The following is a 16,054-nucleotide window of genomic DNA, read 5'->3' as shown; positions in this document are numbered from 1 at the left end:
AAGAGGCCCAGAACCCCAGCAGCCATAACGGTCGCAAATATGGTGGTGGTGGTCATCGTGTGCGAGTTCAATGGTTGTTGGGGAGTGAAAATGAAGCTCTACTCCGTAGTCGGGAAGGAGCGCGTCCAGGTTACGTTCTGTTTTGTCAACAAAGTTGTTCAGCTGGTGGGCTAAATGTATCGCTCTTTCCAGGCGAAGGCCCGAGTGTGTTGTTCTTCAATTTAAACTAAACGGAAAAACTCCCGGAGGCACCTCCGGACGACACGGGACGTGATACCAATTTTCATGCTACTATGGTTGTGAAGCTGAATGTTATAGAACGTGAAGATGATCTGGAGTCCTCCCTCAAGGTCCGAGGGAAAGAGATATCTGCCTGGTGCCACATGGACACTGATGGTTAATAATACCATTCTAATGATAGTAAGGACGTCAATACAGTGGATGGGCTGTAAATGAATTCTAATAAAAAGTAGGCTAAAAAATACAGGTACCATGGCCCGGTGTATAAGGGTAAAAATCACCAGTATAAGAATACAATAAGCTGGATTCAATTATTCGAAGTAAAGAAGAGCATTCTTCAAGTTCAAGTTATGAATAGATATACATACTAGTAGTAGCATTAGGCTCTTGACCTTGGGAGTGATCCAGCGATTATAGCCTCTAATTAGCCATAATAAAACATGAACCGCGTCATGATCACACCTATTGTTACGCCAGAACATGTACCCAGGGCTACAGTGTACCTAATAGTAGGTACTATTAGAGAAGAATACTATACTACTAGTATACTATTATGTACTATATCAACATATCATTATTTACATTCTATGCATTATCATTTCCGCTTAACGTAGCTATGTGTATCCAGACTTGAAGCCCTAATTGACGGTCTTCGCCATGTAACAGAGAATATCATCACCAATATTTTTTCTGGATCGTCAGTGATGAGACTTTGGGGGCAGCACACAGGTCGAGCCTTGGCGTTGACTTTCTGACAGCTTGCCTCGAAGTCGGCGGTATTATATGCAAATAGAGAGCTGAAAAACGTTGATTATCTACCTAGGTACTGGTGAATATGTCGATAGATAGATGTTGCTGGGGTGTAGGCCTCAGCCACCACCACAGCCAGTGCCATGGGATCTCGCCTTCCGAGCCTCATCTTCCTCTCAGGCTCTCTCTCTCCTAGATAGCGCATGCATGTACCATCCCTGGCTTCCATCCTCCATCAGATATGAAGTCGAAAACTATTTCATGTCTTTGGCTTTGGAGTAGGGTCCGAGAAAGTTTTCTTTTCCACAGCATACAACCCATAGAATATCTTTTGGTCGGGGCTTAGCTTATCCCATGTGGGCTGTTCACCCAAAACCTGCTTGTTGCGACCTTTCTTTCTTAACCATGCATCGAAATCGGCGCGCTTGTTGTCGCTTGCAAATAATACAGCAAGGGTTTTCAACTTTGGGTCATTGGCCGCCACAAGTTTCGAGAAAGCTATGATCAATGCCTTATTTTGATCTTCTGCTGTGGCGGTGGGTAGCGGATTTGAAGGATACTCGAGCCTTTGATAAAGCAGGTAATCAATTCGGCTTATCATGTCCTTCAGGCTAAGCAGGTGGGATTGCTGTGGGTCATATCAGCAGCTCATTCTGCATATCATAAGTGATTGCCAACTGACCTCGGTAATTCTCCAGTTTCGATAGTCCTTGACGGTATTTGCCCATTCCGGCGGGCTGCAAAGGTTAGCGTATAATATTTCAAATACAACTGAGAAGCATTTATATCTCACTTGGAACACAAGGTGGTGTCACCCCCGCGCGCCTCCCAGGCTAGGTTTGCATTCTTGTAGCCTGCACCGGATGAGTTTTCATCTTCATTGCCTTTGGAGTTAGCATAATTGACACCAAGGTTCACCTTGGGGGATGCAAAGCTAACGCCCGCTGCAGTTTTTGTCTCTATCTTGATCTTTTCCAGGTGATCGGTAGTCTTGGCTGCAACATGCCGGGAGCTGTGCAATAAGCCACCGAGCATGATTTGGGTTGAGAAAGCATTTCCTTTGTGTAAGACGATTGGTCAGTTGGATAACAAGTTTGAATGGTGAAATCAACTGGTCCTTACCGTATTGCCGCGCGAATCTGTCGACGCCGTCGAGATCGGTTATCTGCAGAATGTCGTTCCAACATTCATCCGACAATTGGAGGTACTCGGGGCTTAGGTCTACAACCACACGGGGAAACTAGTATGTACATTTCTCAGCCACAATCCCAACACATGCAATAATCCAGACAATTTCGGATATAAGTATACCTTGTAGGCGACCCGAAGAGAGGTTTGTTTTTCCGAAGACAAGTCCTGGATATCGTGGGACTTTTCATCCTGCCACGACCCAGATGCAGATATCAAAGAGCCAAAGACCTGAGCAGACCTGGAAAGTAGCATTATTAGAACAACCGGGACTATGAGCCGGTGCTAGAAGAATTTAGTTGTTCTCACATATTTGCCTCGACAGCGGTTGAATTGAATCCCTGATCGGCGATTTTCTTCTGGAAGGCTGTCGCAGTTTCAACAACGGTAATGTTCGAGTCATCATGCACGTGAAACAAGGGAATTCCAGGCAACGTGTTCTATCTCATACTTAGCTCGGAAATAAAAGGAAAAGATGCGTTACAACGTACTAGATATTCTCGGACTCCAGGTGCATCTGTTGTTTTCGATGGCACTACTGTTCTTTCATTTGGATCGGTCTTTGTTGGGATATTGCTGCTAATCAGCCCCCGTGTTGGGTCGGGTGTCTTGGCAGAACGCTTTATGACAAAAGCTAGTCAACGATTTATATTAGCCCAGTAATTAAAAGGTAAAATTGAAAGTATAAAGTGGGAGATACCTCTCTTGGGGGCCTTCATCAAGATACCGTTCGTGTCATCGAAGTAATATCCATGCAGCAAACGATTGTTGAACAAAATCATTTCCCACTGTGTCTCAGTCAGATCAGCTGCGTCGACGTAGGAGGCCTTAGGGCTAGAACAAAGTATCTAGTTAGCCTTCTTGTAATACACATAAATGAATCCCTGTACATGTTATGTTATGTAGACTTTTCCACTTACTTCGGTTTTGTGGCATAGCTTTCTTGTAGTGAAGCGAGATTGTCTAGCAACTCAGCTGTGTTGCTCAGCTTCCCAGCTTCAACAGGCTTTCCGAAACCTTTCAGCAACTCCCGAAGGTCTTTCCCCACAGTCGACTGAGCAAGGTCTTCCCTGGCGTTTCCCTCTTTCTCTACCGTCACTGGGGAAACAGAGACCAGCTTGATCCGAATAATCTGAATTCCTTGGCTGCTAGAAGTACCAGTGGGCTCATTACCACCATCCTCGGTTGTGGAAGTTTCGGTTTTCTCAACGCCATTCTGTACTTCAGGTTAGTCTTTGTCTGGAAGAATGGAATGAAGGGCACCTACAAAAGCAGAAGTGAGAGAAATGTATTCTACCAGGGTAGTCTAATCAGAAATAGGGTTGTTCCCATTGGCGCTGAAAGCATGTGTGGTGGGCCTATCCTATTGATGAGTGACTGTCTTTCTTGAAATCCAAAGTTTTCAATGCGTCGTGTCATAGACCTACACTAAACATTTGCTCCTGACACTGGCCAAGGTAGGATTATCTCCCAGATCGGAAACCTTCACAGATACCAGTGGCCTGGTCCCTTTGGGAGTGTCGACGGCGATATATTGGGATTGGGCCATGATGTGAGATGCAAAATTGTTAAGACTGATGATTTTTCCATTACCTCAAAGGGGCTTTGGAAGTTATTAACTATAAGCTCCAAGGTATGGCCCAAAGAATTTATCATCACAGCGCGGTAATGATGGCATAGCTGAAAAGTGAACTAGTGTGACTACAATGAATGAAGCCTACCTCGGTATACGTCCAAGTTGACAAGTCGATTCTGTGCTAATTGTTACGTCAACGTATGATTGAACACCGTCATCCTACCCCACCTGCTCTCTTGAAACTATTATATAGTTATCAAATTAGGAAACAATCTCCTGTAGATCCTTTCGTATAGATTCCTGCCTTAGCTCAAGCGAGTGAATTGCGAGAACTATAACTGTGCACGGACGGTTACACAGATCGGCCCGTGGCGCGGCTGAATCTCATCTGGGGCCCCACTTTGACAGTTCATCAAGGTGGAATTCTGAGTCTAAAAGGTAATGTCAGTTGGAAATAACTCATACTATGAATTTCAGGTTTTGATCTATAATCTCTTTAACTCCTTCAGTTTCTGCAAAATTAAGGCGTGGGAGGATTGGGAGGTTTTAGGGTTTATGGAATGATTTCAATCAGGGTATTATCGTGGCAAAATGATGTTTAGTTGATTTTTAGGATAATTCTACCATGAATGTAATCTTCATGTATGAAAATGGGTGGATATTACGATTAAATTGCCCCATCGTTCCCTTCCTCCCCCCTGTTTCAGCTCCTCCGCCCAAACTGTATTCCCATGCGCACGGCTAGACCTCAGCAAAGCCCGCCAAAGGTCCCATTCTAGTTTTAATTTTACGAAAGATCAAAAATTTGCCGAAAAAATCAGTCGAATAGGATAGTTTATGTATGCAACTTTCTGGGCTTTGACCAAAAAGAAGCCCGCTTAGACCCCTCTCTACGAGGCCAGAATAGCCTGACTGGGCATTTGATTACTTCTAGTTATCTACTTTTTCCATCGCTTGGCTACCTGAATGTCCGGAATCCCCCCCCCCCCTCTTTATCCCCACACTTTGGTACTTTTGCTTAGTGTCAGGCTTGTTGGCCGCCTCATTTAGTTTGTGGTATTCAATTCACTTGTCCATAGGGGCTAAAGGTATACAAATTTGCTGTTAATATACATAATCGCCCCATTGTCCACAGATTTTGCAGCCCTCGGGACTATAAACGAACTTTTGATCTACCAATTGCTCTCCTTCAGATGTCATGCGAACTGCATAACTGTCCTGTTGCAGGACGGACGATCTTAGCCCCCCTAGTGCAGTTGCCTTTACACGATCTGAATTCCAAAGAGCTCCACCTTATGTGGACCTACGAAAGTCTATGCACAGTTACGTAGATAGTTACGTTATATAGTTATGTTCGGCCAATGGTTATGTTACACGCGGTACTATTGCTTAAACCACTACGTACCTAAGTAGGTAGCACTTACATAGTCCATGTACGTTGAGTAGTATTGATAGTGCGACGGATAGGATGATTCAGCTCGTCTAGTTTAGGTATACCCAGGTGGATTAAACAAGAATTGGGTGGACATTTAGAGCTGATAATTATTCCCTGTCAGAGTGATAGGTCATACCTGAGGAATCCTCTCCGGGGCTTTCCAAAGTATTTAAAGAGTTCAAAGCTCTTGATAAATTCTTTTCGTCTAACCTCTCCACTATATTTTTTATCGTCAGTTTTTTATAGCACTAAGTTACTCCCTATCGTTCATTATGGGATTCACTCCAGAAACCGCAAAGGCTATTGAGAAAGCCTTTGTTGAAGCCCCGCAAAGCTTTGTAGCCGATGGCAAATTCGGTGACGATGCCAAATTATCTCAAAAGGTTGAGCCTATAAACGGTACGCTTCGAGCTTGTGTATCTGGCAGACATGTTACATCACTAACGCCCTCCTCTTTGCAGCTATACAGGCGTATGTCACTGCCGGAACCATTTATCCCGAAGATGATGACGAGTTTGAGAAGAAGCTTCCTGAGAGTTCATACGACGATATTCACAAAGTGAAGCCGAATCTTTATCATGTATGGGACAACCACTACATACAATTGAGATCATAGTTATTGACGGATCGCCTTTGTTACTTGTGCAGGAAACGAAGACAGCTCTCACGTCCGTATCAAAGTCATGCGCTAAATTCAGAAAGTCTTCGCTAGATGAGCTAGGTATGCTGTGTCTCTTTCTCCCTCCCGCTTTTGAGTGATGCTGACTAGAATAGTTTCGTTCCCCACTATGATTATTAGTTACTGTACCAATGCGATCGAAGCTATTGAGGGAAAGCGCATAGGTTTGAAGCAGCAACTTGACATCCTCGGAGATGAAAAGTACAACGCAGAGGGGTCCGAGGAAGCCAAGGAATTCCAAACGGCCAAAAAGCTGGCAGTGTATGATCTCGAGAAGATGATTAAAGAAGCCAAAGCAAATAGCGCAAAGGCTACGGCTATCAAAGTGAAGCTGACAAGTGTATGTAACGAAGTCGTCTTTGCTGATGTGAAAAGGCCATGCTAACATAGGACGTGTCAGTTCAAAAGCGAGACAGATACTAACAGAGGCTTGGTCAACGCTCTGAACAGCACTTACTCTGGCAAGGTGCTGTCGGAAGGAAAGTCTTATGACTCGATCCTGAAATATGTGGATGGAGAGTTGGGCGGCTTGGAAAACAAAGTGACAAAGAAGAAAGAGGAAAAGGAAAAAGCCGAAAAGGACTTCGTGAGTATCCAAGAAGAATCAAATGCATATGAGGCTAGCTAACACTGGGATTAGAAAGAGAACGTTGATCCTCAAAAGTGGAAATTCTGGCAGAACACCCTCATGCAGCTTATGGGGCCCGGAGGCGTCCAAACCTGGTCAAAGCAATTTGTCAAAGAGGGGGAGGCATTGAAGAAGCTTGTGAAAGAGTTGGAAGACAGCAAGTCGGCTAAAGTCAAGATCACTGCCTGTCGCCTCTCTATTGCGGCGCTGGACACTCATCTCCCAATGCTGATTGAGAAGATGGAGGATGCCATTAAGGGCATGGGTATTCTGGGGACAATCTTCGATAACCAGGTTCTAGAATTAGGACATGTCAAGACTAAATTGACTGAAACTAGTGAAGCCATCGATAGAGATGGTGATTTGAGGGGAATTCTCATCACAGTCGGAGTGGAAGAAGCTGCTACAAAGTACAAGGCGGTCAGTTTCAACACGTTCTTTGTTGGAGTTTTAGGAGTAAACTAACATTCCTGTCCAGATCCAAAAATTGGCTGACAAGTTCCACACGGAAATTCGTATGCACTCGAGCGCATAAAGCTATGGCGACATCAGACATTGAATTTGTGCAGTTCAACTAGCTGTTTGATTGGGCGGAGGAAGTCAACTGATTCTGTGTATAACATTAGAATTCAATTGAGAGAACATGGCCTAGAGGGCATGCATGCAAATAGCCGAATGTAAAAGAATGAATATGGATATCCGCATTGGTGAACCAGGAAGCGAGAATTTAGCTGGCAAAAGGTGAAGGTCATACTATCCTGATCGAGAGTCGCACAACTTGCAGCATCGTGGTAACATTGACGATATAATTATTTGAAAGACGCTCAATCATTAATCGATTTATCTCTCGATACTGGGCCTAAAGGACACCAAAATAAAACCAGAGGACTGGGAATACTAGTGTTGAAGCATTTTCTGTTATCGCATAACCTGGGACCTAACTTTCGGACTATGAGTGGTTAGGGTAAATAAAACGAATCAATTATTCAATCGACTATATAGTATGAAGACACATAATAAGAAATATCTCTAGATTTGTATGAAAACTTCTTTATCCCACCGTGAACTCCGGCCTCTAATCGAGCCTACCTAGGTAGGTACCTAGGTACTATTACCATAGTAACTAATTCAAGTTTGTAAGAATTAGAGGGTATATAGTATAATACTCCAGGGCTATTATTAGTATACCGGCCAGTAGTACAGAGTATTATATCAATTTATAATTATTATATACATTCTATACATTCTCATTTCCGCTTCGCATAGCTATATGAATGCAAACCCCTAATTAACGGTCTTCGCCTTGTAACAGAGAATATCATCGCCGACATTCTTTTCCGGATCGTCGGTGATGAGACTTTGGGGGCAGCACACAGGTCGGGCCTTGGGGTTGATTTTCTGGCAGCTTGCCTCGAAGTCGGCGGTATTATCTGCATTCGAAGCTGTTTGTTTAAATACAGGTCAGCGAAATTTTGTCCCTACTAAATATCTCTGCGGTGACCAGGGAATTATCTTACGGGCCATGCAAACTTTGTAAGGATAACGCTCTTTAGTCCACGGCACGTTGTAGCAGCATGCAGGGGTAGGCTGAAGAGGGTTGTCATCGCCGAACCAAGGGCAGAGAGGAGATTCGACGTGGTCGCGTTCAGTAAGGGACGAAGTGGGCTGGGCTAGAGCAATGCCAACGGAGCCGGCAAGAAGAAGAATTGAAGCTTTCATTTTGAAATTGTGTGTCTGATATTGGAACGTGGTAGGGTGGTCTTGTCCAATGTAGCAGATGCGAATTCGGAGTGGTATTTATACCTGAGGTCTATCCTATGGGTATGGTATGGATGATCGCTTTCCCAGATACATATGTCGATCTATTGAGTACTAATCGAGGATCTGCTGATCTATGGGTTGAATCTACGATGAGCAGGGTTCAGCCTAATGTCTTTCTTTAACAAATTTCTACTAGTCTGTAAATAGTCTGTAAATCATGATCCATTTTATCACAGCCGAAGATAACGTTACGTAAATCATTCTATGGTCCCCCGCTCTTTTTCTCGGATCTACAGATCTATGATCTAAAACGAGGATTATACAGATGCCTCGTGGTGGAGGCACAGCTGAAAACCCCGACGATCCCATCCCGAGAACTTTCGAGACCCCACCACCATTGGAAACTATCACAAACCGCGAGGAACTATTAAACCCCACCCCACTCCTAGGGCTAGCTGAGCACCGCCGAAGTGGCGCTTTTACCCACGAGTTATGTAATTAGCAGCCTCGAGTCTCAAGGTGTTTTGGGCTGAATACTGAGTATTTCAATAACACGATTCGTATGAAAGAGTATCAGCCCGGTAGCTACGAACATATTCTTGGTAGTATTGTAGCAAGCAGCCCATCCATGCAACAGGGAATTGACTCGAAAAGAAGTCCAATTAGGCCGTCTGGTTTGCCTTACAAAGTAGACAATAAGCCCCTGCTTTTTTAAGGTTTTCTAAGAATCAGTCTTTGAATATCAATCGAAACCTAGAATTCTCCTCTACTTCTTAACTGACTAACCAATTACTAGCTGATGCCTTATTACCCTTATACTTGGCTTACTTTCTGAGGATATCTTGATAATTATTACAATTTAACAAAGCTACTAGGATCTTTTGGGATGAATCTAGTTCCCAAGTAGCTCATTTCATCGAGCTCAATTTCGCACATAGTAATCTATGAATATAACAGGTAAATTCTTCCTATAGAAATTCTATCCCACCGCTCCCTTGGATGGAGAAACTTGCCCTCCTCCCCGCATTCGTAGCAGTGATTCGCATACACATACAACCCTCATCACACACTACCTGCGATCCGGGGAATGTACAGGAGGAATAGCAGAAGCCTCGGGCTTCACAGAGACAGAGATAGGACATCGAACATGGGAATGCAATTCGATAGAAGGCAGGTCTTTCGATCATGAAAATTGACAGTCATGGTCGATAGTGCCGCGAGTGATGAGAGAAAAGGGAATTATGTACAAGGAGAGACCGCTCTTGAGCCATGGACAAGGTGGGGTATGCGGGGGTGCCCTCGACAGACAAGTAAATTTAACATGGAATAACCAGGGGAAAGAAAGAAGAGGAGAAAGAAAAAGAGAAAGGGAAGACGGTGGTATCATGACCCATGCAGCAGACGCTCATCACGAAGTGAATGGAGAAAATGGCGGATCAAAGGGGGGGTGAGAGGGAGTGAAAAGGGTATTATACAGTCGAGTCGAGGGTAAGAGATAGGGAAAAAGGTGATGCAAGGGAGAAAATTGAAAAAGGTTTCCGAGACGGCATCACGTAAGAATCTATCAGACATTAGATTAGGGTCGGCCGTGGGGCTGTTCACAGTCTCAATCCGACAATTCAATCGGATGGCTGGAAGATGAACCGTCCGCAGAGGGTTCTTGTTGTTTTTGGTCATCATCATGTTGCTCTGAGACGATGATAGAAGGAGGCGCTGATAATTGTGCTTCTTCTTGAGTAGGACTCGGCAGAGCCTGGTCATCCGCACCGATGGAGTCGGTGCGAGAAGGAGACATGGGCTCTTGCACGGCTGGAAGACCTGATCCATCCGCACTATCTTTGCTTCCGCTCGTCGCTCCGTTGCGTCGTCTCATGCGGCGATTTCGACGTTCTTCATCGGCGCTCTCTCTTCGCCGTCTCTGACGCTCGCCACCTGCGTCAGAGTTACTCCTTAGGCCAAGAAGCATGCTGGCCGCGCGGTCGGCAATATCTTCGCCTTCAGATGTCTGTGCCTCCTTGGTGCTCTGGTCTCCGTCATCGGGTAGAGGCGGGCTCAGAAGACCGTTCTCATCGGTCTTGGCATCGCCATCGGCCGCATCTTCGTTTCCGTCTTTGCCTTCTTCCGAAGCGCCATCGGGAACATGTTGTCCAGAGGCAACGCGAACGGTGTGACGCTCCTTGAGGCGAGCACGGCGGCGACGGTCTCGTTGATCCTTGGCCTGGGGCGCAGCAGCACGCAGCTTCTCGAGGAGCGAGTCCATTGCACCGCTGTTGGCGGGTGAACTCTGCGGTTCTGGCGCAGCACCATTGGCATTGGCGAGATTGACGTTGAGTCGTTTGCGGGCCAGTGAAGCTTCGGTGCGCTTCCTAACTTCCTCCAAGCCGATATTCTTCTCGCGAGATTTCTGTTTGTAGAAAACGGTTAGCAATTTGTTACACGTGGCCATCTGCCTCATTTTGGGATGAATAAACAAACCTTCCATTCGACCAAGAAGGAAGCCAATTTCGCGAAGAAGTCTCGACGAGCATTCTCATCGGTATTATCTTCACCGTAGAAGACCATGATGTCATCGTAACTCTTCACCATCTCATCTAGGTAAAGCTGCAGCTGCTCGGCCTTACGCCGAGCATCCTTCATGCTTCGCTGAACCACCTGGCTGACACGATCCTGAGGGTGGAATTTCTTCGGGTCGCTGAGGTTTCCTGCATCCAAGCTTGCCTGCACGTTCTTGATATTGCTGATGTACTTCTTGGAATCTGTGCAAAGCTGATCAACGTTAACCTTTTGGAGGCCAACGACACCGTTGATTTCATCAGAGAAGGATTCCCACTCTGGATACTGGTTGCGCACGATACGTTCGACTAAGTCGGCAAAGGTGGTCTCATTCTTATCATCCTTGACCATACCCAAGCGAGCGAGCGAGCTCAGCTTGAAACCCTGAGCCTGCTTATTGGCGTCGTTCATATAGTTTCCAATATCCAGGATGAGACCGAGAACATTCATGAGCGAGACTGAATCTCGCAGAGATTCACTGACTCGAACGACCTCTTGTAACCTGGAGGAGGTGTACTCGTATTCCTGCTCGTATGAGCGCGTCAGAGACAGTGCACGCATTCTCGCTTTCCAGTAGTGATTTAGCTCATAAGCGGTGGAGAGATAGATCTGATCCTCACGAGTCAGTTCACTGGGATCCTGTTCACGATCAGAGGTTTCAGCGCCCGGAACAGTCCAATCCCGACTATACGGCGCCATCAACTTAGCGACGTTCTCCGGGATGGTGCACATTTCATCTCTTTGGAAGAAGTCCATAACGACCATGTTGTCCAAAATTTCTCGGTCACAGTGAATGACCATTTGAACCACGGTATCAGGTGGGAACTGAGAGAACTTGGACAAGGCAATCTGGAAGTTCTTAGACAAATCATTGGAAATGACCTGCTTCTTGTCTTTGCGCGCCTTGGCCGCTGTGCTGGCTCCGAAGATCTTAGTCTCCTTGGCCCTGAACAGCCGTTCGACCTCATCCAGAACACCCTTCTTGGCCAGGTCGGTGTATTTCTGTTCCTTCTCCTCGGCCGAAACAGCGTGCGCAGCCCAGACTGTTACTTCAGGAGTATCAACCTTGTCCCAATGCACCTTTTTGAGGTTGTTCTTGGGATCACCGAACTTCTTCATAGGAACAACGGAGTTTGGAGTAATAAAAGAGGGCTTCCAACCAGCACCCAATGGAGCACTTGGTGGCGGGGGCGGAGGAACAAACCCACCTTTGCCTCCAGGGACCGGTGGAGGAGGTGGTGGAACACCAATACCACCTGGAGGAGGCGGGGGAGGAGGCAGACCGGCTTTGCCGCCAGGCGGAGGGGGAGGTGGAGGGACCGGGATACCCTTGGCACCGCCTGGCGGAGGAGGGGGAGGCATAGCAAGGCCACCTGGCGGCGGCGGCGGAGGGCGAGGGAGACCACTTCCACCTGGCGGTGGTGGTGGAGGAACCGGGAGCTTGGCACCTCCAGGGGGGGGGGGGGGAGGCATAGCAAGGCCACCCGGTGGTGGTGGCGGCGGGGGTGGCATTGCCAATGAGCCTTGCTGTGCTGTTGACTCTGGTTTGAGTTGACCATCCTCCATTGCGGTATCCTTGTCTTCGCCTGCAGTGCCAGTCCCCTCTGGGCCTTCATCATACTTGGGCACCTTAGAGGCAAGTTCGCCGAGCAAGCCAGTGGCCTGAGCAGGGTTCAGACGAGGTCGTTGTAATTCCACTAAGCGTGGCTTCTCGTACACAGCCTCTTCGTCCTCATCAACGGGAGAAAGAGCTTGGCCCTCAACGGACTCGTCCATCTCAGGCACATGGCTGCGTTTCCGGTACACGGATCCAAGGGAGCCCGGGTCCAGATGGCGACGAGTCTGCTCAGTGAATTCTTCACCAGAATCATCCTCTCCGTCCATTCTCTCACGCAGCTCACGCAGACGGTCAGATGGGCCATGCTGGCCCCAGACTCTGCCCTCAAGCTTGAATTGCGTTTTAGTTCTCTCCAGTTGACGCTCCAATCGCTCCATAAGACGCTCACGGTCCAGAATTCCAGGCATCTGGGATGGATCGGCGGCCGATGGCTCTTGGTCTGGGTTGGCTGCTTTGCGGGCGTTGGATGCAGCAATATCCTGGGCGTCTCGAAGCATCAGATAGAGCTCTCGGGTCTCCAGTTCATTGCGCTGGAGCTCCTGCGCCCGCAGTCTCTGTAGTTCGCTGGCCTCGGCCTTCAAAGTCTCGTTTTGACGTGCTTGGAGCTCGATAATGCCGGTCTGTTCATCGATCTGCTTTTGAAGCTTCTTGACCAAACCCTCGGCACCAAGCTCGACTTGAGCCTTCATCTCATCGCGTTCCGCGATAGCGGCCTCGGCAATCTGGCGAGCTTCCAATGACTCGTCATAGACGCGTCTCGCCTCGGCATCAGTATGAAGTCTATCTAACAGACTTTGCACAGTGAAATTCAGTCCTTGTCGAAGGTCGAGATCAGGAAGCCTCCTATCCATGGCGACATAGCTCATCATAGCATCTACAAGCTGGAACATTCGTAGACCCTCCTCGCCGGAATTCTCGCGGATCAGCAACATATGCTGCATTGCCGAAAGGAAGTAATCGTGTGACCTGGTGCCATTAATCTTGGTTGCGATCGCATCCGCAATCTGAAGAGGATCACTCATATCCTTGACCTCTCCCTCAACACTATCCTTCATGCTGCTACCTTCCCGCTGAAGGAGATCCTCGTAGTCGATCGCCTCATTCTCCCGGAAACGTTCGATTTGCTTGTCGATAACCTCATACTGGAAACCCTCCATCTTGGTCAAAAGACGCTTGATTCCACATGAGATGAACTGGGCACGGATATGGCATCGTAGCTGCAAATCATTCTCCGCTCCGTCTACCAGCATGTTGATGAGGATCATGGTGGAAACGGCATATTCCATGAGCAGGTTTTCCATGCCGATACCACCACTGCGATATTCTTCGCTCGCACCGACCAAACTTCCCATTTTTCCACGGCCATCGATAGTGACTTCAACGATTCTCATCCAAGCATCGAATCGGCCAGTCTCGTTATGGTCGTGCTTAACTTTGTCCATGGATTGGAGGACCTTTTGGTGGCCTTGGCCTTCGGCCCAGTGGCACAGGAAGGTGAGAACCTCACTGACAAGCTTGCGGGTGTTAAGGCGAGGGGAAGATAATGAGTTGACAAGTGCGACGAGTACACCCTGGTGCTCGAGCGCATCATCGGCTCCATATTTGTTGTTCATGAGACCTTTCAAACATTTCGCGATATCGTATTCACGGTCGAGATCTTTGTCGCCGGTTGGAGGAGCAGGAACGGGCCCAGAGGCCTTCCGTCTATTGATCTTCTGGAGGACGTTGGTCAGAGCAACTTGACCCTGTGCTTCAACGAAGGCTTTCACCCAACTGTGGAATATGGTCAATATTTATTCAATTGTTTGCTGCGAAAAGAGTAATTTTCGGCTTACCTGATGGGCTGCGTTCGCAAACTGACGCTCAGACTAGCAAGTTGCTTTGACGTAATAGTGTCATCCATCACCTTCTTCACATACCACTCTGGGCTGCCTTCTTCATCGGCACGCTCCAGAAGACCTGAAAGACCATCATGGCCATGTGTTTGACGGGCATTCTGTCGTCTTTTCTGCTCTCCTTGCAGTTCCGTCAAGCGATCTTGGTGAACCAAAGTCCATTTCTTGGAGGCAGGGTATGATAACATTTGCCGCTTAGCCTGGTCGGGAAGATTCTGCCATCCACGCTTTTGCATCAGGTCCAGAAACAGCTGGTCAACGATACGATCATCTCTAGGCCGAGTAAGGAAATTATCGGGAGGACGGGGGACGGCTGCGGGGATGGGTTGGTGCTGTGAGGGGGCGTTTGACAATCTGCCGGCACTTGCACTACTTGGAAACATTGTACCGCGATCACTGGAATGCGAGCTTGTGAGGGTGCGAGATGAGGGCTCCGAAGGGAAATGGTTTGAGCCCCGCGTATTGGATGAATGACCTGAATATACACTAGCCTGGTCAAGTGATGTTCGAGAATTCGAAGAGGAGTCGATCGATGAGTTATGTCCCATGCCAGGGTTCGCCGCTGAACTTCCCGGTCGTCCCCATTGTTGATATCGAGTGCCACGATCCCCTGAGTTGCTGCTAGTCATCGTCGTGTTGGAGCCATGTGGGGGTGGTCGGGGACCGGAGGGATGAGAAGCGTAACCGTTCGGCGCAGAGGTGGAGGTCAAGGTTGGGTACTGATGGAAATCTCCCCCGGTTTTGCCAATGTGGTTGGGGGAGGGTTCGTGGCGGGAGTCGGGTCGCGACATGCTATCGATCGGGATGGGGGTTCTTGTATCTGATGGAAGACTCTCAAACGGTATCGACGTTATAACACCTGCGGTCGGGGCGATGCTTCCGGGATCGACATCGTGGGTCATGTCGACAGATTGGATCGAAGAGCGCTTCGAATAGCGGGATGAGCGAGAGCCCGCCGTGCTTCCGGGTGGTGCTAGGCTATCGTAGGAGCCTCCATATCCGTCGTATCCTTGAGAACGATCATCTGTCGAGCGCTCCTTGTATAGTTTCCTCCCAAAAAAAGGATTTCCCGGCCGAGGTTTGCCTTGACTTATCGGCGGCTGCATGGGTCGGCATTTTGGCGGGTTGTCGCTATGAAGTGGCAGGGAGCAGCATAAAGAGCGCTCCCTTGGCACACTCAGAGAGAATCGGAGGTTGTGAAATCGATGTACAAGCCGTAGTGGGGTCGATCGCTATGGATCTGGTGAACGAAAATGGTGACATTCACGATAGTCCGAAGTGGTGTTTTTGTCCCTCCCTGGCTAGTTTAGTATACCGGCTTCGTTTGTGACGACGTGGTGGCCCTGAATCAGAGGGGTCAATGACGGGAAAGGGCTTACCGGATGCCTACCACACAAAGAAAATCAAATCCAGAAATATGAAACCGGAGAGGGTTGCAATATGCAAGTCCCAGTGATTCCTGACGCCAGGGTCGATCAAAGCACGGGCGTGCCTGATAACCCCCCTAAATATCCCCGGTACATAGGTTAATCCGTGCTTAGTCATGGTATCTCCCATCTCCCGGAGACCGGGGAAAGTTGAAGATTGAACACAACTCGGTGAGAACAACGCAGAATATCGTCATTCTGCTGGAAATGTCGCACATTATTTGAATCAGACGGTCCTCGAATTCTACACCGGAAAAATCTTAGACCTGACTCAATGTATATTGCCGATCCCGACGCCGCTCTA

General features: G+C 47.8%; 6 protein-coding genes across 6 annotated transcripts; 3 read left to right on the top strand and 3 right to left on the bottom strand.

Moving 5' to 3' along the window:
- Positions 1-878: 878 nt before the first annotated feature.
- Positions 879-3,727, bottom strand: N7533_004796 (uncharacterized protein; the record flags this gene model as incomplete). Its single annotated transcript, XM_057101446.1, has 11 exons — positions 879-930; positions 1,305-1,618; positions 1,673-1,727; positions 1,784-2,048; positions 2,113-2,230; positions 2,302-2,419; positions 2,488-2,618; positions 2,670-2,812; positions 2,879-3,012; positions 3,099-3,394; positions 3,674-3,727. 11 exons carry the CDS (start codon positions 3,725-3,727, stop codon positions 879-881), a joined length of 1,680 nt encoding a protein of 559 aa, XP_056961076.1.
- A 1,734-nt stretch (positions 3,728-5,461) lies between these two features.
- Positions 5,462-5,805, top strand: N7533_004795 (uncharacterized protein; the record flags this gene model as incomplete). Its single annotated transcript, XM_057101445.1, has 2 exons — positions 5,462-5,588; positions 5,651-5,805. The coding sequence occupies 2 exons, from the start codon at positions 5,462-5,464 to the stop codon at positions 5,803-5,805; spliced, it is 282 nt and encodes a 93-aa protein (XP_056961075.1).
- Positions 5,806-5,977: 172 nt separating this feature from the next.
- N7533_004794 (uncharacterized protein) lies at positions 5,978-6,496 on the top strand (the record flags this gene model as incomplete). Its single annotated transcript, XM_057101444.1, has 2 exons — positions 5,978-6,208; positions 6,269-6,496. 2 exons carry the CDS (start codon positions 5,978-5,980, stop codon positions 6,494-6,496), a joined length of 459 nt encoding a protein of 152 aa, XP_056961074.1.
- Positions 6,497-6,556: 60 nt separating this feature from the next.
- On the top strand, positions 6,557-6,961 carry N7533_004793 (uncharacterized protein; the record flags this gene model as incomplete). The annotated part of the gene is made up of 1 exon (XM_057101443.1): positions 6,557-6,961. The coding sequence occupies one exon, from the start codon at positions 6,557-6,559 to the stop codon at positions 6,959-6,961; it is 405 nt and encodes a 134-aa protein (XP_056961073.1).
- An 819-nt stretch (positions 6,962-7,780) lies between these two features.
- N7533_004792 (uncharacterized protein) lies at positions 7,781-8,215 on the bottom strand (the record flags this gene model as incomplete). The annotated part of the gene is made up of 2 exons (XM_057101442.1): positions 7,781-7,938; positions 8,014-8,215. The coding sequence occupies 2 exons, from the start codon at positions 8,213-8,215 to the stop codon at positions 7,781-7,783; spliced, it is 360 nt and encodes a 119-aa protein (XP_056961072.1).
- A 1,648-nt stretch (positions 8,216-9,863) lies between these two features.
- On the bottom strand, positions 9,864-15,429 carry N7533_004791 (formin sepA; the record flags this gene model as incomplete). The annotated part of the gene is made up of 3 exons (XM_057101441.1): positions 9,864-10,661; positions 10,733-14,201; positions 14,264-15,429. 3 exons carry the CDS (start codon positions 15,427-15,429, stop codon positions 9,864-9,866), a joined length of 5,433 nt encoding a protein of 1,810 aa, XP_056961071.1.
- Positions 15,430-16,054: the final 625 nt, after the last annotated feature.

The sequence above is a fragment of the Penicillium manginii genome (assembly GCF_028828005.1).
Source record: "Penicillium manginii strain IBT 31320 chromosome Unknown utg000004l:1.0-7231830.0:1.0-7236170.0, whole genome shotgun sequence".
In the NCBI taxonomy this organism is placed as follows: Eukaryota; Fungi; Ascomycota; class Eurotiomycetes; order Eurotiales; family Aspergillaceae; genus Penicillium; species Penicillium manginii.
Note: the sequence above shows the minus strand (reverse complement) of the source record. Positions and strands in the feature narration are given on the sequence as shown.